Source organism: Xenopus tropicalis, chromosome 4 (genome assembly GCF_000004195.4).
Source record: "Xenopus tropicalis strain Nigerian chromosome 4, UCB_Xtro_10.0, whole genome shotgun sequence".
NCBI lineage: Eukaryota > Metazoa > Chordata > Amphibia > Anura > Pipidae > Xenopus > Xenopus tropicalis.
Window position 1 is genome coordinate 127426325 of NC_030680.2, and position 26774 is coordinate 127453098.

The following is a 26774-nucleotide window of genomic DNA, read 5'->3' on the forward strand; positions in this document are numbered from 1 at the left end:
GTGCAATCCAAAATCCTTTTTATAACCTAAGCAAACATTTGAATACCAACCCATATTTGCCAACATTTTGGTTAGTATGTATGAAAAAAAACATCTTATAGCAGCTGCTCCAGAATTTGCTAGTTTGGGTCTGGTGGATGCCAACATGTACTCTTAGAAGTATTTCAGGACCCTAGGAAATTATTGGTAAATGTATTTCCAACTCATATCTTCAATCTCTAAAGGTGAAACTTTGTATTGAGGCCTTTGCACTGCAGTTTTCAAGCCAAACTCTTGTTACGTGATAGCATTCACTGCCAGGTTACACTGCTGGGTTATCTAGCCATAGGCAATGAATGTCCATTGCTCTTTGAGAGACACAATCCATACACTCAGCTTGTTTGTGTGCAATGTTATCCTATTCTAAAAGCTGCAGTGGAACATCTAATAAGCCTAATGTGCATGTAATAGAGGCTAGCATCTGATAGCGGTGCTGTAAGCAATGTAATTAGTGGCCACATAGGACATTAGTGGTTCGTTTTCTCTCTCACACAAAAAATAAATACATTTCCAGCTTAGTACACAGTGTGTATAGTAAATCTGCCTGTGGGAATGTGTGCCAAAGAGAGGTAGCAATGCAGCAATGTGTTATGTAACCCACAGACTGAAGGTTTTTCAGTAAAGCTGTATAAGTCATATAGGAGTGGCACTTACAAATTATGTATTCTGTGTAGGGGGAATATATTAACAGCTGCCTACAACACAATAGAAGCACTTCTTTATATCCAACTCCAACGTGTTGCTGTTGTCATATGTATTTGTCAAGCCCTGTGTGCCTTGCAGGTTACTTAGTGTGCTTTTGCATTATGACGGCTGCTGGTCACCCACCCAGTGATCAATATTCCCACTCTCGAGTTATGCATTGCTCCTGGCCACGGATCTATGCTTGGACGTGCTGGGTTCTAATTGGTCAGTACATGTTGTTTCATGTGTGCCAGTGCTCTTTGTCTGGTTGTACCATACTTACTCATTTCCCCAGTCCAGTCGCACTGTCAGGTGTCTCTTGACCTCTCGTACCTGGTCCTGTGTGAGATGACCTGATAGCAGCTGTCTGCGCAAGTCAATGACCTCATTCATCACATGGCGAAGCTTGTAAAATAGGTCCACTTTGTGCTTCTGCAGTTAGGAAGGTGGGATGGGATGGAAAGTGTGAAGTGCGAAAGATAAATCGGGGGGGGGGGGGGGGGATATTGGCAAAAAAGGAAGAAATGGAAAAGGAAAAAAACACAAGTTATAAAAAGTTTATTTGGTTTTTCAAGTTTAGACAGGGGATCTGTTATCCAGAATGTCCGAGAATTGGTTTTTTTCAAGATACAAGGTTTTATCATATTTTAAAGTACAATTCATTAAGTGGTAGTACACATTTAACCTTTATTATGTTAGGGAATGTTCTATTTAAAAGAAAAAAAAGTTTTAATTGGTCTTCATTATTAACTTTTTATAATGTTTTAGTTATTTGCCCCTATCAGCATTCAAATGGAGGTGAATGACCCCAGTAGCCACAAAATTACTGCTCTGAGAAGCTACAATTTCTAATTTCAACCTTTATTACTTATTTTCCTATTCAGGCTATTTCCTATTCATCTTTCAGTTTCTTTTTCAACTACAAGCTAGGATAAACTGGACCCTAACAACCAGGTAGCTGTAAAAAATTTAACCTGGAGAGCTGCTGACCAAAAATCTGAATAATTCAAAAACTATAAAAATACAAAATAGGGACAATTGCAATTTTTTTTAGACTATCACTGTCTGCATTGTACAAAAAGTTTATTTAAAGGTGAACTACCCCTTAAAAATCAGACTGCTTTTGCCACCAACAAGGATTTATAGGGGATGTTTCCTATACCCTGGAGTGCAAGTGCTAGAGCCCTAAGTGCAAGTTTATATGCAAGGAGCATGCTGCAGGTCTCTGACTGACCTATCTATCCACTCACATACAGACCCACACTGACCTATCTATCCACTCACATACAGACCCATACTGACCTATCTATCCACTCACATACAGACCCACACTGACCTATCTATCCACTCACATACAGACCCACACTGACCTATCTATACACTCACATACAGACCCATACTGACCTATCTATACACTCACATACAGACCCACACTGACCTATCTATACACTCACATACAGACCCACACTGACCTATCTATCCACTCACATACAGACCCACACTGACCTATCTATACACTCACATACAGACCCATACTGACCTATCTATCCACTCACATACAGACCCATACTGACCTATCTATCCACTCACATACAGACCCATACTGACCTATCTATCCACTCACATACAGACCAACACTGACCTATCTATCCATTCACATACAGACCCACACTGACCTATCTATCCACTCACATACAGACCCACACTGACCTATCTATCCACTCACATACAGACCCATACTGACCTATCTATCCACTCACATACAGACCCATACTGACCTATCTATACACTCACATACAGACCCATACTGACCTATCTATCCACTCACATACAGACCCATAGTGACCTATATATCCACTCACATACAGACCCATACTGACCTATCTATCCACTCACATACAGACCCATACTGACCTATCTATACACTCACATACAGACCCACACTGACCTATCTATCCACTCACATACAGACCCACACTGACCTATCTATCCACTCACATACAGACCCACACTGACCTATCTATCCACTCACATACAGACCCATACTGACCTATCTATCCACTCACATACAGACCCATACTGACCTATCTATCCACTCAAATACAGACCCACACTGACCTATCTATACACTCACATATAGACCCATACTGACCTATCTATCCACTCACATACAGACCCACACTGACCTATCTATACACTCACATACAGACCCACACTGACCTATCTATACACTCACATATAGACCCATACTGACCTATCTATCCACTCACATACAGACCCACACTGACCTATCTATCCACTCACATACAGACCCATACTGACCTATCTATCCACTCACATACAGACCCATACTGACCTATCTATCCACTCACATACAGACCCATACTGACCTATCTATCCACTCACATACAGACCCATACTGACCTATCTATACACTCACATATAGACCCATACTGACCTATCTATACACTCACATAAAGACCCACACTGACCTATCTATACACTCACATATAGACCCATACTGACCTATCTATCCACTCACATACAGACCCACACTAACCTATCTATCCACTCACATACAGACCCACACTAACCTATCTATCCACTCACATACAGACCCACACTGACCTATCTATCCACTCACATACAGACCCACACTGACCTATTTATCCACTCACATACAGACCCACACTGACCTATTTATCCACTCACATACATACCCATACTGACCTATCTATCCACTCACATACAGACCCACACTGACCTATCTATACACTCACATACAGACCCATACTGACCTATCTATACACTCACATACAGACCCACACTGACCTATCTATCCACTCACATACAGACCCACACTGACCTATCTATCCACTCACATACAGACCCACACTGACCTATCTATACACTCACATACAGACCCATACTGACCTATCTATCCACTCACATACAGACCCACACTGACCTATCTATACACTCACATACAGACCCATACTGACCTATCTATCCACTCACATACAGACCCACACTGACCTATCTATACACTCACATACAGACCCATACTGACCTATCTATCCACTCACATACATACTCATACTGACCTATCTATACACTCACATACAGACCCACACTGACCTATCTATCCACTCACATACAGACCCACACTGACCTATCTATCCACTCACATACAGACCCACACTGACCTATTTATCCACTCACATACATACCCATATTGACCTATCTATCCACTCACATACATACTCATACTGACCTATCTATACACTCACATACAGACCCACACTGACCTATCTATCCACTCACATACAGACCCACACTGACCTATCTATACACTCACATACAGACCCATACTGACCTATCTATCCACTCACATACAGACCCACACTGACCTATCTATCCACTCACATACAGACCCACACTGACCTATCTATCCACTCACATACAGACCCATACTGACCTATCTATCCACTCACATACAGACCCATACTGACCTATCTATCCACTCAAATACAGACCCATACTGACCTATTTATCCACTCACATACATACCCATACTGACCTATCTATCCACTCACATACATACTCATACTGACCTATCTATACACTCACATACAGACCCACACTGACCTATCTATCCACTCACATACAGACCCATACTGACCTATCTATCCACTCACATACAGACCCACACTGACCTATCTATCCACTCACATACAGACCCATACAATAGCTTTGGATACTATGCTTGTTCAAGCCCCATCCAACAGAATCTGCCATCACAACATCATTAGGAAGGGCATATTAACTTATAAAGAGGAAAACTTATGATTTCATCTCTTGAGTCAATGCCCTTTTTATGCAAAACAGCACTTTATTTGCTTTAGTAGCCACAGAATGACACTGCCTGGAATTAGACAACTTGTTATCTACAAGAATCCACAGATCCTTTTCAGTTAAGGATACCCCCAACACACTACTATTTAGTGCATAACTTGCAGTTAAATTATTTCTATCAAAGTGCATAACTTTGCACTTGTCAAAATTGAACCTCATTTTTTGCTGCCCAGTTTTCCAATTAAATCAAATCGCTCTGCAAAGCGGCAGCATCCTGCATGGAACTTATAGTTTTGCACAATTTAGTGTCATCAGCAAAAATAGAAACAGTACTGTCTGTGCCCACCTCCAGGTCATTAATAAACAAGTTAAAAAGCAAAGGACCAAGGACTGACCCCTGCGGTACTCCACTAACCACACTGGCCCAATTAGAAAATGTTCCATTTACCACCACTCTTTGTACTCTATCCTTCAGCCAGTTCTCTATCCAAGTACAAATAATATGTTCTAGGCCAATATTCCTCAATTTTATCATTAACTTTCTGTGCAGTACTGTATCAAACGCTGTCCGAGTAGATGACATCAACTGCCATTCCAGCATTGAGGTTCCTACTCACCTCCCCATAAAAGGCAAATAAATTAGTCTGGCAAGATGTTACACATAAAACCATGCTGGCACAACCTTATAGTATTCTATAGTATCCTAACCCTTAATTCCCCTTCCAAAAGCTTAGTACCACTGATGTTAGACTGACAGGCCTATAGTTTTCAGGCTGAAAACAGGATCCCTTTTTGAATAACGGAACCACATTAGCAATTCGCCAGTCCCACGGCACCATGCCAGACCTCAATGAATCCTGAAAAATGAAGTGAAGAGGTTTGGCAATGAAAGCTCATTTAATACCCTGAGATGAATCCCATCCGGTCCTGGACCTTTGTTTACCTTTACAAGTTCAAGTCTCTTTTGAATTTCCTCCCGAGTGACCCATGGATCAGTATTTATATTACTAGAATTGGGTCTATTAAAAGGGAATCCTTGATTAGCTGGCTCCTCAGTTGTGTGGCACTTGGTTGTGCAGCACTCTGCACCAGATCCATGCGCTTTATTACTGAGCAGTAAGTGGCATGATTTTGTGGCCCTTAGTTCTCTTGCATTTTGGGTTTAAATGAATGAGTCTTACTGTTACAGATAAAAAAAAATCCATAAAAATAATTTCTTGTATGAATAGGACTCAATGGGAAAAGAAAATTTTGTAATCAACGTTCTGAATAAATATGGTCACACATTTAACAGATAAAAAAAAGATCACCTCAGCATGTAAAATAATTAACTTCCCCTTTAGGCTTCTAGCAGCACTGGGAGCAGCACCTTAATAGGTGCCCTATGAAACCCAACGAGGACACAATGTTCCAGTCGTACTTACAGTAGCTAGAACTTTAATTATCACTGTTCCCATGTGGGTGCAGAAATTGGTGGCAGTGATTTGTGCTAACCCCTGGCGTCTCTGCAGACAAGTAGAGTATGCGATTCCTGAAATGAGGATGACATATTCGTATTTCTTCAGACAACACAAGCAACTAATTTGAAATGTTTATGCTTGCTAACCAGATGCTTCTCCTGGACAGCCATCAAATGCAATCAATTCTGGAGATACGTCCGTTGTTATTATGTATTTTATGTATCTCTATTTTGTCTAATAGCTTTGTAATTGAGTCGTGTAAAAGTTTAAGACGCTACTTTTAAAAGCATGGCTCCACGTTATATGCTCTCAGCTACCGACCAGACTGAAAGATCAATTCATCAGAGTCATGCCTTGTCAGTTATTAACTTTATTTTTATTACATTTTATTGTTTTTGCAATGCGAGCAGCTGTCCAAAAATATGGACAGCAAACCCAAAGAGAAGCTTAGCAATGTGGGCGGCAGACCCAATGACTGTGGGGAGTGTACAAAAAGTGCCTAGCAATATGGGCAGCAAACTGCATGACTGTGGGGAGGATGCAGGGAGTGCCTAGCAATATGGGCAGTAGACCCCATGACTGTGGGGAGGATGCAGGGAGTTCCTAGCAATATAGGCAGCAGACCCCATGACTGTGGGGATTGTTCAAGGAGAGCTTAGTAATGTGGGCGGCAGGCCTCATGACTGTGGGGAGGATGCAGGGAGTGCCTAGCAATATGGGCAGCAGACCCAAAGACTGTGGTGAGGGTGCAGGGAGTCCTAGTAATATTGGCAGCAGACCCAAAGACTGTGGGGAGGATGCAGGGAGTGCCTAGCAATATGGGCAGCAGACCCAAAGACTGTGGTGAGGATGCAGGGAGTGCCTAGCAATATAGGCAACAGACCCCATGGCTGTGGGGAGGATGCAGGGAGTGCCTAGCAATATGGGCAGCAGACCCCATGGCTGTGGGGAGGATGCAGGGAGTGCCTAGCAATATGGGCAGCAGACCCCATAACTGTGGGTAGGATGCAGGGAGTGCCTAGCAATATGGGCAGTATACCCCATGACTGTGGGGAGGGTGCAGGGAGTCCTAGCAATATTGGCAGCAGACCCAAAGACTGTGGGGAGGATGCAGGGAGTGCCTAGCAATATGGGCAGTGTATACCCCATGACTGTGGGGAGGATGCAGGGAGTGCCTAGCAATATGGGCAGCAGACCCCATGACTGTGGGGAGGATGCAGGGAGTGCCTAGCAATATGGGCAGCAGACCCCATGGCTGTGGGAAGCATATAAGGAGAGCCTAGCAATACGGGCAGCAGACCCAATATCTGTGCGGAGGATGCAAAGAGTGCCTAGTAATTTGGGTAGCATGAAAGTATCGATTGTAGCACCAGAAGCACTTTTGTAGAAGAGACCCAGATTGTGAAATAAATGTAAGAAATTTAGAAATAGCTAGGGCAACAACACACAGGGCCATTTCCGGAGCTACAACATTGTCCCTCATTATCCATACTGAAAAAAAATCATAAATAATTCTCAAACTACAAGTAATTGAGACAGTTTCAATTAACTCTCTTACATATAAAACTAGTCTCACAGCTTCTTCATACAATAGGTGTGCTATATACCAGTCACAGGCTGGCTAGCTATCAGCCAGGAACAGCATCAAGTTGCCCCTTCTTATAATGTTCTGAGCCACATAGAGGGGCGGAAAGAGTAGGAGGTGGAGGGATGTGAGTAGTGTGTGGGCAAGAAAAGGGAGAGAGAAAGGGAAAGAGAAAGGAGGGGAAGCTGCGTAGGAAGTGCCGAGAGTATCCATGGGAACTCACAGCACCAACGCTAGATCCCCATCAGTGTCACTATTCTCCGCAGGAGGGTGGGGGGAAGAGGTTAAACGAAGGCAATCTGCAGATGTGGGGGTCTGGAGAGAAACATTCTATTGATGGCACCCCCTCCCCATCCCCAATCATTAAGGCACAATGTATTATTCCAATAGTCAAAATCTTAAAAAAGGAAGAAAGAAAAAACTGGAAAAGATAAATATAAGGAATGGAAACATGAGGGGTGGGCTTGTTATGAGCAAGCATGGGTAAAATTATGTGCTGTGGTAAGATATTCAGATATATAAAATACAAGATGGCAGCAAGAAAAAAGTTAGATGTACAGACAACTAGGTCAGAGATACTTAGGTGGGAGGAGTAAAATAGCTTCTCAGTGGCCTGTGTCTGGCCCAGATGGTACAAATGAATCCTAATGACAAAGTAACTAATAGGAAGGAAGATCATTGTAATGGGAAGGCCGGCAACCCACGTGATAAATCATTTCTTGGTCAATATGAAATTAGGTAAAATTATCATACAGAACTGTACAAAGGGATATTATTGGTTCTCTACAGACACATGTAATATTTCCTAAACAATGCCACGGCAGAAGCATAGTTAATCTCCAGGGTGAGGCGGGACTAGAGGATTATCTCATAAAATGACCATTAAGCCTAGACAATTTTTGTTAAGCCTTTCACTCCTTGTTTCACCCTCTGGTTCTAAAGGATCATGGATGTGGAATACGCTGTAATTCCATTACATTAACATTTATTTATAAAGTGCCAACATATTCCGCAGCGCTGTACAATATGTGGGTTACATACATTGGACATACAGAGTAACATATAAAGCAATCAGTAACCGATACAAGAGGTGAAGAGGGCCCTGCCCAAAAGAGCTTACAATCTACAAGAGAGCTTACAATCTGTAATAAAAACTCATGCCCCCCCCCCAACCCAGGAATGCTTTCTTTCCTTTTAGGAACAAATGGTCCCGCCTGTATACAAATTAACTATACTAAGCCACTGTCTGTACTGCTGGCACTGCTCCATGAAAACTGGCCATGTAGCCCTGCCAGAAAGGCCATTCACAGGCTTCAGCCAGTAATCTGGAGCTGGTGCCTGGAAACAAGGATATAGGCAGGGCTAAAGGATTGTGGGTAAAGCAGTAAGAGCTACAGGTTGGAGAAAAAAGCTGTATCAGATGGCACTAAAGCATGTGTCTGAGGGGTGAACTGACTAAGCCGAGCACAGAAGTTGTGGGGGGTTGGGCTATGGGATTGGGTGGGGGCTGACAGTCAACAGTAGTATTGTCAATGTGACAGAAGGAGCCGCTCGGGGGCAGCCGTCCCAAACATACAGAAACTGGGTCACTGCATCAAGTTCAATTCAGCACACGAACAGCTGAGGGTATAGGCAGGGAGCTTACTAAATATGTCACATTTACTCTCAGCTAACTTACACACACGCAGATGCACACACACGCATACAATCTATATCTAATATATAATTAACTGCCTCTATAAAGCAAACATGTTTTTATTTGCCAGGCAGCTGCAATGTGGGCAGGCTGTTGTATTAGTATTCAGACTCAGCACCCCCAATATGATATGGCTTCAGGGGTTACCTTACCTTATGCCTTATTCTTGCCTTTAGCTTTCACTTTGTTATATCATGCAAAGCACAATCCTCTCTGGAATAATCAGAAAGGGATACCACACAGTAGATTCTCTGGATGAAATGTGATGTTATCATCCTGTCTTAACTCATCCATAGGGGGCTAACTAACCCCCATCACTTACTCTTCCTAGGACATGTTAAAGGTCCCATTACACAAAAGCACCAGAGAAATTTCCTGTGGTGCAGACACTTTTACCCAAGTAAGACCTTAAGCAGACACCCTTATTATCCAGGTCTTAGGTAGGAGCTACACCAAATAGCAAAGTGCTCATTAGCATGTATCCGCCAATTGCCACCTTAAGTTGGTATGTTTTCAAAAATAAAGCATTGGGTTGAGGGCCCAGAGCAAGCTATCCAGGATAGGGCCCCCATATTGATGGAGGAGTATGCAAGAAATTCTCCAATCAGTGCAGGGCATCTACTGGGCTTCTCAAGTTCAGGGCACTTTGCAGCTGACCCTATTTGTGCCATTTTTTTTGTCCTTTGCACCTTGCCTGGGGGTTCTAATTACATCTAAATATTGAGCAGTAATGAGATCACTGCCTATGGGTACATACACTCGTATGCTTTTACCATACACTTGGACATGTTTTTCGTTGCACATAAAGTAAAAAAAAAAAAAAAAAGTAAAAAGAAATTGTGACATATTTATTAAGTTCGCTGTGTTCTCCTCAAAACCGCAGCAATGTCACTGACTGACTCTATTCACACTGGGACTATGTTCCAGCATTTTGCAGCCGAGCGTTCCGTCTTTAAAACAGGGTCAGGAAAGATTTTATCAACACAGCATTTTCTGTTCTTCCCAAGGGAGGAACAAAACTCAACAAAGGGGAAAAAATGAAATAAAACTGTTCTTGAAAGTCTTGTTTCCTTCATTGAAGGAGTTGACATACTACCAGCCAATACTATGAGATAAGTTGGGGTAGAACAGAAAGCATGGTGTTAAAAATATGCCGTTGGCAAATAGTCCCTGTGAATTGCAGGATGACTTTAGGATTACTTGCCTCCCCATCCCTTTAAAAACAAGACACATATATAATCCATTTAGCAGTTATCTTTAATGTATTCCTCTGATATAACCAATGCAGTCTCCAACATATGTATAATTTAACTAGACATACCTAAAACTAAACTGTGGGTCTGTCTCTCCTAAGTGTACTCCTTAGTGTAGTAGATGACTTTCCTCACCCTTTTCTGATTTCTGCAAAGGCAAGTGGGATATCTTAGCTGCAAAATGGAACTTTCTTCTGCACCCATGCAGCTCTGTGGGGCCCCAGACGGAGTAGAATCTGTGGCAGATGCCCCTGTTTAATATAAACTAATTTGGATAAAGGCAAATTGCTCTATCATTCCTATGCTCCAATTTGCCATGCAGGGTTGATAGTAGCACTCTGAAGTTTATTACACTCTCATACCTCCCACTATGGACAACAACAATATAATTGGGAGCTTCATGCAGGATTACATATATAGTTTGAGCATGCTGAAAATAATTCTCCTCAAACTAAAATAAAAAACACATTTTATTGCAGATCTGTCACGAGCTGGGACTGATTAGTCTGAATGAGTCATGAATATGACATTCCTGTTTTGCCTAAATGCGGAGGGACAAGAGTAAAAGTCATTTTATTTTTATTATTTACAAATACCAGTATGTGCTATACAATATTTAGCCCCAGTTCTTTGTCACTGGCATGATGAATATAACCGGAATAGTGTGAGGAAATGGACATGGAACTCATGAAGTGGTATGAGCAGGGACATTAAAAAGCTTTTTAGGACACTTTCAATGAGTTGCAGCTAATGAGCTGAAGATAGAACTAAAGTCTGAAAAGGCGCCTGGGCCATAAATGTCAGATGTTTGTATGAAGACAATATCAAGTACTTATTTCTGCTCCAATGACGCCAGAGAGAAAACAGAAAAAATACTGTAGGTTTGTATAGGCATAGTATAACTTCTATAAATGCTGCATGCAATCAGGAAAATGCTGTTTACTTTCCAGTTCTGCAAGCTGCTTATGTATAATCACCTATTACTCAGGCAATGTCTACCAATCAACTAAAGTGATATAGAGCACAGAGTCCCAAAATGGACACAAATCAACATAATTTTTAATCATAAAGCAAGACTGGTGCACCTGTACTACCTGCAACCTGGTGCAATGTTATCCGCGCAATGCCTAGGGTGTAATGGTTTATGCTATGCAGTGAATAATGCACATTTGGGTTCAAGCTGTGCCTGTCGTGGATGGGAATGGACATCTATCTGAAAGCTCCTTACTCGCCAAGATACAAGGGTGAGTGCCCATGGGCACAACATAATAAAAGAGCCCTGTACTTAGATGTCAATAGCAGAATTCCCGTTGTGGCGAGCACACTGCCTCTTGCACCTATACTGCTCACACAGGTGTAACTGGAACATCGTGAAATGAGCTTCTGTGACACAGAACAGGTAGGAATACGTGTATAGTATACAGAGGACCCATTAGGGCTCTGGCACACGGGGAGATTAGTCGCCCGCGATAAATCTCCTGGTTCGCGGGCGACTAATCTCCCCGAGTTGCCTACCCCTGCTACCCCGGCGGGATGGCAGACGCGGCGGGGCAATTTCAGGGAATCGCCGAAAAAGACTTGCGAGTCTTTTTCGGCGATTTGCGCGGAATCGCGCCGCCGCGTCTGCCATCCCGCCGGCGACTTACATGTTCGCCGGTGGGATGGCAGGGGTAGGCAACTCGGGGAGATTAGTCGCCCGCGAACAAGGAGATTTATCGCGGGCGACTAATCTCCCCCGTGTGCCAGAGCCCTTAAGGGTGAAAACACATGGAACTACTAGTAGCAGCTACTTGTAGTGGCTACTAAAATAGACAATGCTGATCATTTACTGATAACAGACTCAACATGTGTTTTAGCAGAGGCAAAGCTCAGTATTGTCTACGGCAGGGTATTTTTTGGCGTTTAGTAGCCGTGAAAAAGTAGCTGCTACTAGTAGCCCAGTGTATCTTCCCCCTAATACTCAGTATATGGTTATCTATCTATAAAACTTCTTTGTTATTTAACCATTTTTTTGGGGGGGGGGGGCAGTAGTATTTATCGCACATCCCTAATGGAAAGAAGCCAACCACCCATTTCTATTTATTAAGGACGATGTACTTTTCCTACATTTTTCTCAGGTGGCAGAAAACCCTTAGGGTGAAGACCTATGGAGCTACTAGTAGCAGTTACTTGTTGTGGCTACTAAATTGACAATACTGATCATTTACTGATAATTGTCTACATGTGTTTTACCAGAGGCAATTCTCAGTACAGGTACTGTCTATGGCAGGGTATTTTTTGGGCTTTAGTAGCTGTGACAAGTAGCTGCTACTAAGTAGCTCTGTGTGTCTTCACCCTTAGAAATGGGTTGGTTTTAGGTTCAAAATTACACCTTCCATTAAGCTCTGGCAGTTGCTGGCTAAGACTTGCCCATCCCAGATGAAGGCATCTGATAGTGACAAAGTTACAAGTTGGGCCATACTAACACAATCACAATTCGCAGGGAGACTATGTGCAAGACACAAGGCCATATTCAGAACAAAAGTGAGAATAAGACATTCATAATGGAGATTCAGACATACGCCCACCATGACTGCAGGTCTATGCAATCTTTGGTTCTACACTGACACTGAGGCTGGGATGTCTAACACTTTCTATTTTGCCTATTATATTTGGTGAAAAGGAAATAAATTCCAAATAAATAGAAAATATCTGCAGTTCTACTCATTTATTTCATTGCTGCATAGTAAAAAAAAAATAATCTACGTAATTACTGGGGATGGTACAGTCAATGCTATTCAATGCTATTTATTATTGCCCTGCTGGTAAGCCATTTTGCAGCAACTCTTTCCTTTTGTAAAGAAATGAACAAATGTTTCTTGGAACAAACACAAGAAAATGAGGCTGCACAGCATCTGACAATAGCTAATTATCCTCATATTACCATCCCATTTTTTTAAAGGCTGTCTAGCAACGGAGAGCTGTAGATTCACATTAAATGTTTAAAAAATCTAGGAGAGAAAATGATATGTTTAATTTTAGAGGTGCACAGAGTATGGCATTCCAGTTACTTAGTAAGTAAATCATCTTTATTAAATTTGTCTTAAGTATGGGCCTTGATTCACTAATGAGTAAGTGCTATCACCACTGGTCCATTGCACTGAATTGTGAGTTATTAGGCTCATTTACTGATGGCGGGAAGGTTACAAGTCATCATATTGTGACCAGATCACTTGAAAATTTATGGACATGTCTAATAAAGACATGCTGAAGGGCAGCACTGATTGCATTTTGATTAAACTCCAATCAGTTTAGCCCTGCTGGCTGGATTTTCTAGTGTCCCTAACTTTCTAGTGATCGGGTCACCCTACAGTCATCATGTGTTTTACACTTTGTCCCACTGTGAAAGCTTATGCAGGTCTGCATTGACTCCATGAATACAGCATTCCTTGCATTTGGGTGCACTGTATTCATGAGGGCAGTTGGCTGTAGACACGTAGGCGCATCATTCAAAGGCCATGCCAGATTTTAAACCCAGCATGAAGTTCAGAGCACCAGACCCAGGAAGCATGTGCTTCTTAAATAAGCACTAAATGGCCTGATTTTGCACCCCTAAGGGCGCTCAGCCCCATTGCTTCCTATGACAGGCCCGGTATCGACCTATGCAAAGTTTCACAGAGCGGATATCAGCCAAAATGCATGCAGTCATTTTTTTTGGGCTGATCTATGCTCTGTGTAGCGCCACACCGGGCCTGTCAATGGAGCTACAGGGGTGAGTGCACAAGAGTACATCTGTGTACAAAATGCAGGTGGAGGAAAGCAGAACATCTGCTATGGGTGCCCTTGCCCTAGCTGCTGATTCGGATCCTTTAGACAAATTTGGCAGTTTATCTGCCCGTGTATGGGCACCCCTGATGGGCCAGAGCATTCCCTTCCCTCTGGTTGGTGGGTTTACATGACACAAATAAAGCTGACCAGATTAAGGTTACTGACCACTAAAAATGAGACTTGCTGCCAGTGTTATTAATAGGAAAGGAACATAGGAGAGATAGGTAGGAAAGGTGGCACCCATTAACTAGACCCCCATAAATGATTCTTCAGGCAATTGCTAGTAAAAGCAGCCAAACAGTACTCCTTCTGATCGCCTATTAGGAGATCATTGACAAGATAAATGAAACTCAACTCTGAGGCAACGATACAGGAGGTATTTTTTGGTACATCTTTCAGATTTCCTTTTCACTGATCTATTTTAAAAGCCCACAGAAAGGGATTCTAGGGCATTGCGTATAGTCACTATATGTGAAAGTTCTTTGCAAAAGAAACTGCTCCCAAAACTCTTAAGGGGTGGATCATATAGTGTCCTTTAAGATAAATTAAGGTTGAGCTTAAAGCTATGGGATTAAAGGCTGGACCACTTGGTGAGAGGCCCTGGTGGGTAAAGAGAACGACATCCCACAATCTGTAGGGAGGATATTCTAAAGAGAGAAATAGTAACAGTGTACTCTGTGGCCTTAAACAAACAAACTAGGGTAGGCAGCAGGTACACATGCCTAGGATGCAACTATTTCAAGAAAAGGGGGGGGGGGGAGAGCTACAATTCCATAAAAATGTTTATTGTGGCATGCACTATTGTACAGTCTCATCATTAGACCCACTCCTTACTCACCCTGTATCTATCCACTGTATCAATTCTTATACATTTGTATTATAATAGTGTGTGACACTGTGGAGGGTGCCAAAGTTCCTTGGTCTAGCTCCAAAGGCTGGAAACAATCTGCACTCCTCTGGGATAGTGATCTAGGATCAGGTTGCTGACAATGGACTAATACCGATGTCCCAACATTTAAAAAAAGGACATTATTGGTGGCCATAAAATGGTGGTAATGTTTCATTACTTCTAATTACTTATTGTGGCCCCCGTTGTGACCTCTAGCATTTCATGACACACTGTGAACTTATTCACTACTGCAGCTTTCTGGATAAGGGGTTTTCTAGATTATAGACCCAATACTTGTGGATAATGCTTCCTCAAATGTACATTTCATGACAAACATAGCCCCTGCCCTGAGCCCTGCAGAGATGTTAGCAGCAGGGCCAGATTAGGGGTAGGCAGAAGAGGCACGTGCCTAGTGTGCATCAGTGTGGAGACGCTGGGCACTTACCTCATCTGTTTGCCTTTAGTTTTGGCCTGCCTTTAAGAACACTCATCTGCCCTTTCGCCTTGCCTTGGGCACTCTTAACTTTAGGCCCAACACTGATTAGCAAGTCTTCTTGCCTTAGTTGGAAGATATGCTTATATAATGTGTAATGTGATGGCCCCTATGTCACTGAATGTAGGGTTCACCAGTTTCACTAATGCAGGTGAGTGATACTGTGCTTGTCTAGCTATTTGTGGGCATCTTGGCTCCACCCCCAGTGTGAACGCTGGACCTATCATCACCTTCAAAGCACCAGATATTCAACTTCAGTTATAAACGAGGCCTATGTTGTGGAATAAAACCATTCAGACACAATTCTCATTGTTTTACCCAGAATGCAGTGTTTTTGCCATAATAACTGCAGCCGTAGAGGGGGAGCTGCACAATTGCATCCAATGCATGAAAACTCACGCAAATGCACGTGGAATTTAATACACATCAGTTGCAACTGCGCCAAAAATGCTCAGTTCAGATTACCCAATGTCTCTGCTCAATTCCATGCTGCTGGATGCAGTGAGAAAGTAAAGGGCAGGCAAAGCACAATTTCTACACAAACGCTATTTCTTTGGCTTTATTTGAACACACTTTAATAAAATATTTACAGGCTAATTAAAATGTAGTAGTTTTTTTATAGCTTTGCTTAAACAGACAACTTGGCAAATAGATTTCAGCTCTGTATTTGATACCTCCAAGTACAGTGTTGGAGATGCAGTGTTGGATGTTGCTTACCACATAGAGCTGCTTCCACAGGGAGGCCCATTCCTGCAGCGTAGATGTCACCTCTGTAACAAGGGGGTCTTCAGCAGGAACCACTGTCTCATACTGCCTGCAAGTATCAAGAAAGAGTCACATGAGGACAGACCTATCACCCAGCGGCTGTGACCTAATATACACGGCACACTGGCACATATTTATTCTCTGTGCTCCCCTACCGAGAGGGTGAATATAGAGATCAGCCACAAAGCTCAGCGCTGTAAATTGTACTTGGCTAGTGGAAATGATTTTTCTACCTGTGTAAACAATTGAGGCTTATAAAGCACACAGGCACAATACAATGTCAGTCATTCCCTTTGGCCATACCTCTTATACGTACATGCAACATTCACGGGTGCTGTCCCAAACTGCACCAGTTTTGTATGCTAGATTACTGCTCTTAGGGCAGATTTATCCAAATGTGGGTTTAGAGTTTAATACATAAAAACTCTTCCACATTCTATTGAAACGGTGAGTTCTAATTTTAACGTGAGAGAAACAATATTGTAACTATCACTCATGTATAAATACAAGTATGGGATCTCATATCTGGAAACCGGTTATCCAGAAACCATAGAGTTATAGGAGGGCCATTTGCCACAGGCTCCATTTTAAAGGAATAATTCAAATTATTAAAAAAGTATTTTCTTTTTCTCTGTAATAATAAAACAGCACCTTGTACTTGATCCCAACTAATCATTATTGGTGTCAAAAAAAGTCCCATTATTTTTATTTAATGTTTAAATGATTTTTAGAAGTCAAAGTATGGAGATCTAAATTAAGGAAAGACCCCCTTATCTGGAGTATCCCAGGTCCTGAACAATCTGGTATCTGTTATCCGGAAATCCATTATCCAGAAATCTCCAAATTACAGGAAGACCCTCTCCCACAGACTCTATTATAATCAAATTATTTTCATTTTTTAAAATAATTTCTTTTTTTTGTGTAATAGTAAAACAATACCTTGTCCTTTATCCTACCTAAGATATACTATTGTACAGCGCTGCGTACATAAGTAGCGCTTTATAAATAAAGATATACATACATACATTATTGGAGACAAAATGAAATATTGAGTTTAATTAACATTTAAATTATTTTTTAGTAGAGATCCAAATTATAGAAAGACCCCTTATCTGGAAAACTCCAGATCCTGAGCATTTAGATAGCAGGTCCCATATCTGTAATAACATTTTATAATTTTTCATTAAATTAAAGAAAAATATATATTGCCAATCTTAGTAAAGGATAGATGGTTTAAGAAAGATCTTGGACCTGAAGACATTCAAACAGTAATGGCCTATGGCAGGCAGTAACTAGAGAGCCAGTAGGTGCTACACTTTGTACCTCACACCATATCAGGTACAGAGCACAGAAAGATCCCAGGCGCAAGTGCTCAGCTAAAGAGCATTAAGGGATTAGATTTTGTGCTCCTTAGTGTTCTAGTACTTGTATCCGGGCCTTTGTAAATGGGGCCCCAGCTGTGGGTTTCCTTGATAAGTAGAAAGGGGTTACATCCCAATATTTTGGTCAGTTTTCAGGAGTCACCCAAATCTTAATTACTGTATAAATGACCCCGACCTTATAAAACAACACTTGGATAAATATAAATTTAGAAAGCTGACACTGTCTGTGAAGGCAATGCCATACGCTAACCAAAAACAGTTACATCTCTCCTGCAACCTTGGAGTGAGATCCTTCAGAATATTAGATGATAGTTCAACAAGGCTTTGCTCTAGCACATCGGATCTCACATGGCTTTCACTAAAGTGAAACATCATTACTAAAATTACACTTTAGGTTACAGTTGGCTGCAGACATCAATGTTATATGATTCTACACTTTACCGAAAATAATCACAACAGTTTAGGATAAGCTGAACAATATTCCTCCTCTTAGAGAGTATCAAGGAAGCTTTTTTAGAGTCCCTATTTTTTATATAAAATTAGGCCCAAGGAGCCATTTCTGTACAGAATAGGAGACTGTTACCGTTAGTTACCGTAATCTAGTATAAATAAATCTAAAGCAAGACGTTTCACTACTCATCCGAGCAGCTTCTTCAGTTCAACTGACTGGTATGGGAAGTCCTCAGAATATATACTCTTCCACTAATCCAATCACAATAGCACATTGTAACTCTTCAGAGAGGTGACACCTGAAACTCACAGAGTTGTGAATGCTGTGGAGTTACTTTGATGGGATTACCAAAGTATCATGCAACTCATCAACTCATCTTGTTCAGTTGTGAGTTGCATGAATGGATGTGTGAAGAGTTCTGAATCTGCCGGGGTACAGATGTTAGAACAGAATTGTATGTAGCAGACAGATGGTGTTGAAGGCCCCTGCCTCTGTTTAGGGAGGATTTCATATGCTGAGGACTTCTCATACCAGTCAGTTGAACTGAAGAAGCTGCTCGGATGAGTAGTGAAATGTCTTCAATGATTACTTTAGATTTATATATACTAGATATACCATAACCTGGATGAATGAAAATCTTCATAGCCTGTATATATATATACATTTTTGTATATAAATAATTGCAATATGGTGGGCCGAATAGGGCTGAGTAAATGTATCACTAAGTTATATTTACCATAGTTCAGCATTAAAGTGTTATCCATTGAAACAAGAAGTTACAGATAACTGTGGTTCAGTTCCACCACCCTTTAAGAGGGCAAAACACACGTAGGGCTCATTTACAGATACACTTAACCCAAAATATTTGGATTTTCATAAATATTGAGTCCTACACAAATGTATTTTGCATATTCCTATTTGAGAAAAATGGCCTAATAATTGCCATCCCTCATCTGGAAACCGAAGTTCCGAATTACGGGAAGGCCATAATTCAAATTTTTAAAAATGATTTTCTTTTTTCTGTAATAATAAAATAATACCTTCTACTTTATGCCAACTAATACAAATACAAATAATCATTATTGGATGCAGAACACTCCTATTGATTTTATTTAAATTTTTAATTATTTTTTAGTAGACAAGGTATGGAGATCCAAATTACAGAAAGATCCCTGGAAAACCTCAGGTCCCGAGCATTCTGGATAACAGGTTCCATACCTATATTCCAGTGCTTTCAAGTCACATGTCACTGAGAGCTTGGCCTAATCTAAATGCTGGGTGGCCAAATCCTTGATTTAGTGCATTATTATTTTTTACCCACAATGCATAGTTCGTATCCAACACTACAGCACTGTTGTGTTTGGCACAAAATTGGGGCCTGTAATTTTTTTTACCCTGACTAATAGTTATCGGCACAAAAGATTGACCTACTTGATAAATACAGCATCAGTCAGGGGAGGATTGTGATGGCTGTGGGTGGATACCAGTATATGGTTTTCCATGGGAGAGCTGATAATTAGACACTTATGTGGAGGATGTAAGCATTTAACCATCCCTACTGTGTAAGGCGTAACCTATGGTATAGGGGAGGGAGGTGTTCCCATTTGCCGAGGGGTATGGAGTGTAGTCCCTGTTCCCTACATTAGACAAAGTGTGGAGACTTATAGTTCTGTCTCTTTGGACTCCACGTGGTGCCTTATTGGATGTGTTGTGGAGCCCGAGGCAGGAGGCCTTCTCATATCTCCTACTAACTTGTGCCAGAGAATAAAAACAAAATCTGAGGGTTGCCAGCAATATCCACCACCACCATCTGTCATAAAATGGTTGGGAGCCACAGTATCATACGCGCAGCACTGGGTCATGAAATGACTGGGGGTCACAATGTGTCATGCAATATGGTGTCATGATACACACATGGTGGCATAGTGTGTCTCTCCTTCCAACCATGTACCAAAAAGGGTTGTGTTATTGTTAATGGGGCATAGTATTTTGGGGGTTTGGCTACTAAGCGCATCATATTGGTGTATGGTTCAAGTAGAGAACAGTGCACTTTCCTGAATGGAAATTTTAATGGTTTATTTTTGCAGTCATATTTTAAAACCTAGCATTGCCGTTAAATTTGATCTCTGTCACAATCTAACTATATATATATATATATATATATATAGAGAGAGAGAGAGAGAGAGAGAGAGAGAGAGAGATATGTACAAATCTATATATATTCATGTAAGGAGCAGGATATTGAATATAGATTTAATATCTCAACTGGCAGATTCCTAGGATGAAGGAGACAGGAAGGTGATGTAGGAGGGAGCTTCTGATCTATGTATAGCATGTGACAGACGCAGCATTGGGTAAAATTACACCTGAATGGAACTTGATAGAGCCTGGCAAGTACCGCATGGTAGAAAGGGCAGGTCCACAAGCGCATCAGTAATGGCTCTTGCATCCTCACAAGCACCATGCTACTGTGGCCCATACATATTGTGACTCACAATCTTTCCTGAATAAACCCAATTCAAGATATTTCATCCTGTCTTCCCATTACACTTTTCCTCTGTTACCTGAAACTGTGCATTACCCCATAGAATCTGCTAATTTCAACCATATCCATCTCTATTTAAACCTGCCCCATTGCTTCTCAGGTTTCCATCACACTTGGACCACTCCATATTTTAGGGCCAGCCCCAAGAAAAGGCGTTTTGTACATTTGTATGAAACAGTAAGTTTAATCTGGTTATTTTTGTATGATGTATATCTACAAAATAAATATGTATATAGTCATATGTAGGCATATACACATGTCTTTCTACTCTGTCTCTCTTCTTCCCTCTGTCATGCAAAAAAAAATCTATTTGGGCAGTGATATAGAGCAACCCAAAGTACATCCATACAGAAAGTATATCCATTCTGACACTAGATATTTATCCCTTTTCTTATTTAGTTTTCAGACTGTAAACAAACAAATAACTGATTATACTTCAAACTGGTGAGCTGCAGAACAAAAGTTTAATAACCCAAAAAAACAACAAGACAATAAATAAATACCAAACTTAAATAGTCATGGCCCTGTCAATATATTCAAATAAATAGTCAATATAATTGATAAAATATAAATTATAAATAGTCAATAGCCCTGTCTATATCAGCGGCAGGCAACATGCAAGGCTTCATAAAACAGCCACATGGTGGAATGCTAGGAGAACTGAATGCACGGCCGTGCCTATTAACTATGTAACTATGTAACATGAAAGACACTTTGCGTTTGTAACCCTCCTACAGCTGAGAGCTCTGCCCCGTGTTGCTAATTGTGCCTTATATAGTACATCTGGTGCAAATCTCAAAGCTATCTCTACTGGGTGCAACAGATCTCTTTACTTAATTCCTTCTTTAGGCATCACCGCTGTTCATCTGTGCCTTGTGCTCATAGGGGCTCTAAATGGGCACTGGATAAAAAAATATAGTGCGTAGGGCAGAGCACAGTGCTGGGAGCCAGATGGTGCCTGTTATTTGCACCCTGCCCTGATCATAGTAAATGAAGCACTGTATCTTTTTCAGCCTCCTGTAGGATATACCCTACCTTACACATAGTAATATGTTATGTTGGACGTGGCACTTATTAGGGGTCATTTACCTAGACACCTGATGGAAATGCAAGAGAACTAAGGAGCACAAAATGATGGCACTCACACACAAGTTGGATAACATGAACTGGCATCTTGCAAGATCCATACTAACATCAAATTTGTACCTACATTGACAATTGTGTGCCAGTTGCATGTTTGGTAGTGGGTACCCCACTACAGTGAAATACTGAAAAAGAAATTCTGCATTGTGGGTAAAAACCAGTTCAGCTGACCCAGTGTTGCTTCCCCACCTTTACATGCCCCCCTGCCTTTACCTCTATACCTTTTGAGGCAGGGCAAGTCTGCATTGCTGGTGCAGTTTATGAAAATGGGAATTCGTTTTTATATGCTGGCCCTGGTAAAGTGCTGCCTGAGGCAAGTTTCTTGGGTTTCTTGGCAAAAAACACCCCTGGTTAAAAAAAACAAAACATAATGATTTGCACTAATATTTTGGCTTCCCACTGCTTAAATAAATAAGCTATTTATGTTTATGGCATAGCATTTTGACTGGACATTTTTACTTTAGAATACTTGATGGAGCTTTAAGTATTGATAACTTCCCTAAGGCTAGGTATGTTCCTGCTTTAGGTGTCTGTAGGGTGATGTGAACTGAGTTTGATTATGATCCTCAATTTTATTCCGCCGCTCTGTAGACTGCCTACAGACTCAGTGCCCTCAAGAAAGAACAAAAATAAACGGGAATACATGGGGCAGGCTCCTAGGGATGCTGCAGTGCCCTTGCCTAGCCTAATAAAAAGATGCTGCTGGTTTCCACAGATGCTGCTTCTTTTATCTGGGATGTTATCTCTGAATGGGCCCAGCTAGCTTTGGTATATAGTCATTCTTTACATTTGGTATTACACGTGTATTCTCTGCCCCTTTCCTTGCACAAAGCCTTATCCAGATCACAGGTAAAAAGGGAAGCCCATTAATATTTGTCTAGTATGGCAGTTTCATGCACAGAAGTCCCCTTTACTTGCTGCCAAACAACATAACACTACTGAGAGCGTCCCATAGGCTAGCATACATTAGGCTGTATAAGGCAGGCAAATAAAGTAATTTCTATATGAACTTCACGCTCACCACATGTGGTAAATGTATGTATATATATATTTTTTATTTATATAGTGCTTTTGCTGTTCAGCAGATTAATAAACAGAACAAATAGGGATCATTAAAATAATAAATACAAAGTACGGTTACATTAAAGATTATGAGCTAAATAACTCACAGATATTAAGTGCTGCAGTTCTGCAGTTTACATAGGTTGGCCCTGCACTATAAGAACAAAAACTTGGTCAGGTTCTATGCGAGTGCGCCCAGAGCTAGTCTCTTAGGGAAGATTCTCTTCAGGGGAATTTAGGGATGGCATTCCAAATGAAAGGAGTAGCAAGGCAGAAAGGTTTACGGTGGGAAACAGAGGTATTAGTGGGGGTTGCAATCAAGCGGAGGAGTCAGCCTAAGTTATTCTTTGCTTTATGGGAAGTCATGATAAGGGCTGCAGCAGCGGAGAGGCCTGTACCCAGTTAGATGGGAAATTCTGGCAGCAGTATTTAAAATGGGGAAGAGAAGGACCAGGTTTGGTGAAAAAATTAGGTTTTTGGTAGGTTCAGTTCAAGTTTGCCTTCATTTATCCAGTTAGAGATTGCTAGGAGGCAGTTAGAGATTTGAGTCTCAGTTTTAGCTGTTTATGAAGGGGTTTATATATTATATTTGGATATTATCATCATAAACATTTTAATATTTAATTTTTTTAATCCAGATAAGCATACTATGCTTTTGTAAGACTATTACAAGCTTGATCTCCTCTCACTACCCTCTTGCCTTCTGTACCCTTGTTTATACTGAAAATGGAAAATAAAGAATACTAAAAAATAAATTAATAAAACCACATGAGCAGATGATATCTCCAAAAGCCAACGAGTGTATATGTAGAATAATAACAGACCAGGTCAGGAGCAAATCTAAATGTAGTTGCTATCTGTAACTAAGATTTACCTGTAGTTTAGACTAAAAACGGTTCTCATGACATGGGTGATCATTATTAAACTGATTTGATGTTTTATATGCTAATATATATATATATATATATATATATCTAAATGACTTGCAAAAAAGGTAAACAAAGACACAGAGTAAAATATTTAATACTAAATGCATTTTTTTACAATGCTCAACTCCATACTTAACATCTTTCCCAGGTTTACAACTGCCCCCAAGTCAAGGTAAAAAGCTGGACATCATACAGTACTTTCATAAGAGTAAAAAACAATTTCATGTTTAAGGCAATTCTATCTAGTGTGTCTGCATTGGATTCTACTTGCCGATTTCAACTGAGCAGCAGTAACTGTAAACCAGCTCAGCAAATATATATATATATTACATATATGTATATGAAAATAAAGTAGTCAAATTAGCTTATATCTATACATGCATGCCTAGCTTTCTTTGTATGTGTACTAGCAATGGTAGAACTTCGAATGTTAACAACAAAGAGTTACACAGCTAAAAGTCTAACAGCTGTGCATTGATTTAGGGTATTCAGCTCAGCCATTTATGACCAAATTGCGTGGCATAAACCCAAAAGAGAAAAGCAAGTTTGCCAGTAACCCACACTGTTTTGACCATTTGGTATTCACCCAACTGAAAATAAGATAGGGCAGCACCTTCAGAATGGACCAAATAACTAGCCTTCTGGAGTGAAATCTTATGGTGCCTTGGTAAGGCAGGACCCAAGGCATTCGATATGAGGCCCTTGTATTACCTGGGACAGAAGCAGTTATTCACTGCAATTCTGCTTTTCCCATTTCACTCTTCAATTTCGCATTTCTCAAAACCAACCCCCTTTCTCAGACATCAGTAACACCCACCATAAATGTAGCACTGCAGTAAACTGACATAGTCTCTGCTGCACTAATGTTACATAACTAGCACCGTCACAAATTGTACTTAATGGCTTCACGTCCTCCTACACCGTGCATAGATTGTAAGCCCTGTGGGGCAGAACGTCTTTCCAAAGTTCGTCTTGTTATAATGCTTTATGTACAGTTCCTATTTATTGTAGAAACAATTGTACAGGAAAGATTAGTGAAGCTCTTACTAAAATATTAATATTATTATTCATAAAATCTCATTAACAGACTAATCATGATGTAATGCCATCAGTGCACCGCTGGCACAAGCAGTCACCTCAACGGGTCTCTCTGGCCTCTTAGCCCATTACACAAACAAATGCTTTTACATACCACATTGTAGCATACAAACTAAAGGCAGCCATATACAGCCCAGTCTTGTACAGTATCTGAATGACCAGCCCATAGGACAAACATATAGATACTGTACAAAGTGCCCTGATATGACCACTTTTCCAATTAAGAGGGGCTGCGACTTCTCTTCACATCTTGATCTGCCAATACATCTTATGGTGGCCATTACTAACAGTGCATGGATATCGGCCGTGATCAGTGGGCCACCATACATGTTCCGAAAATTGTATAAAACTGTTGGTATGTGTATAGCCAGCTTAAACCCAAGATACTAAGTGTGAGGCTACTAGCACAAAAGTATTCTGTGCTGGGAAGTGTCTGACACTACCCATGCCATCTGTTATTGGCTTTGATTGAAGCTACTTGTCACTAATGGTGACAGGCGCTGTCCATTATAGCCAATGATAGGCAGCACTTGGATTCAGGCACTTGTTCTGTGTGCCATCAACCTAAATATATGCTTTCTGCCTGATGCACATGAAAGCTAAGTGACTATCACAAGGTCAAGCCATGTGTGAGACCAGACAACCTAACTCCTTAATATACAAGCAGACATCCCATCACACCATCTAACATCATGTCAAACAACTAGACTCTCTATTACGATTATTGTCATACAACTGGAAAAGTGACTACACAGCTAATCTGACCAAGACACAAACTAGCGCACCTAACAATTCCTCACACAACCCAACACCATATCACACAACCTGGAACAGCCCATCAAACAGCTTGATTCCCATTCACTGCTTCATAATACCACATGTCTGTCCATTAGAGGAACTGTCATATAATCACTTCTACAATCTTTTGTGTCAGTGATCCTGTCACACAACCATTCACCATGAGCATGGATTCATTCCCTTTTGAACACTAAAGGTGGCCACAGACGTGGCGATTTGCGATCTTCAAAGATCGTTCAATCAGCCACTAACCGTTCAGGGCTGAAACGGCAGATAAGGAGGTACAAACAATAGGATTTCTACCTCCTTCTGCTGATTCAGCCCTGATGGCAGATTTTGCTCAGGCACCTTCTATGGCGCCCTATCAAAATCTTTTAACCTGGCCGAGGTACAAGGTTTTGTACGATATTATCGGTGCGTGTATGGCCAACATGTCAGTGCTTGATACCTCACTGTCCTTTTTACATTCACACAACAAATTGCCTTCCCACAAGCATATTTTTTAAAAGTGCACTACCTGCTGTATGCCTGTATGCTGTATGCATATGCCATAGGCTAGTGGTTCTCAATGTATGCTGTATGCATATGCCATAGGCTAGTGGTTCTCAATCTGTGGGACTGTATGCTGAGAAACCCAGACTGTAGGCCAGTTAGAGTGAAATTAGTGTCTAAAGCTCTTTTAGATACTCTTCAAAGCCCAGCCTGAAATTTGGTTCTAGTTCTTTGAATTATGGGTGAATGATTAATAGATTAGTATTTTTATATATCTGTTCCTTGTTATAAGCTAACAGGGGACCCAAAATTAATCAAATGGTGGTTTCAATGCAAATAAAGATGTGC

At 41.0% G+C, this 26774-nt stretch overlaps 1 protein-coding gene across 4 annotated transcripts in view; it reads right to left on the minus strand.

Moving 5' to 3' along the window:
- Positions 1 to 26774, minus strand: part of dock3 (dedicator of cytokinesis 3) — a 158700-nt gene that overhangs the window by 59722 nt on the left and 72204 nt on the right. For all 4 annotated transcript variants that reach the window (XM_031901130.1, XM_031901131.1, XM_031901129.1 and 1 more), the window contains 2 exons: positions 16479 to 16575; positions 1007 to 1155 (listed from right to left, as the gene is read on the minus strand). In XM_031901130.1, the coding sequence (XP_031756990.1) occupies positions 1007 to 1155; positions 16479 to 16575 (246 nt within the window). The remainder of the gene's footprint in view (positions 1 to 1006; positions 1156 to 16478; positions 16576 to 26774) is intronic.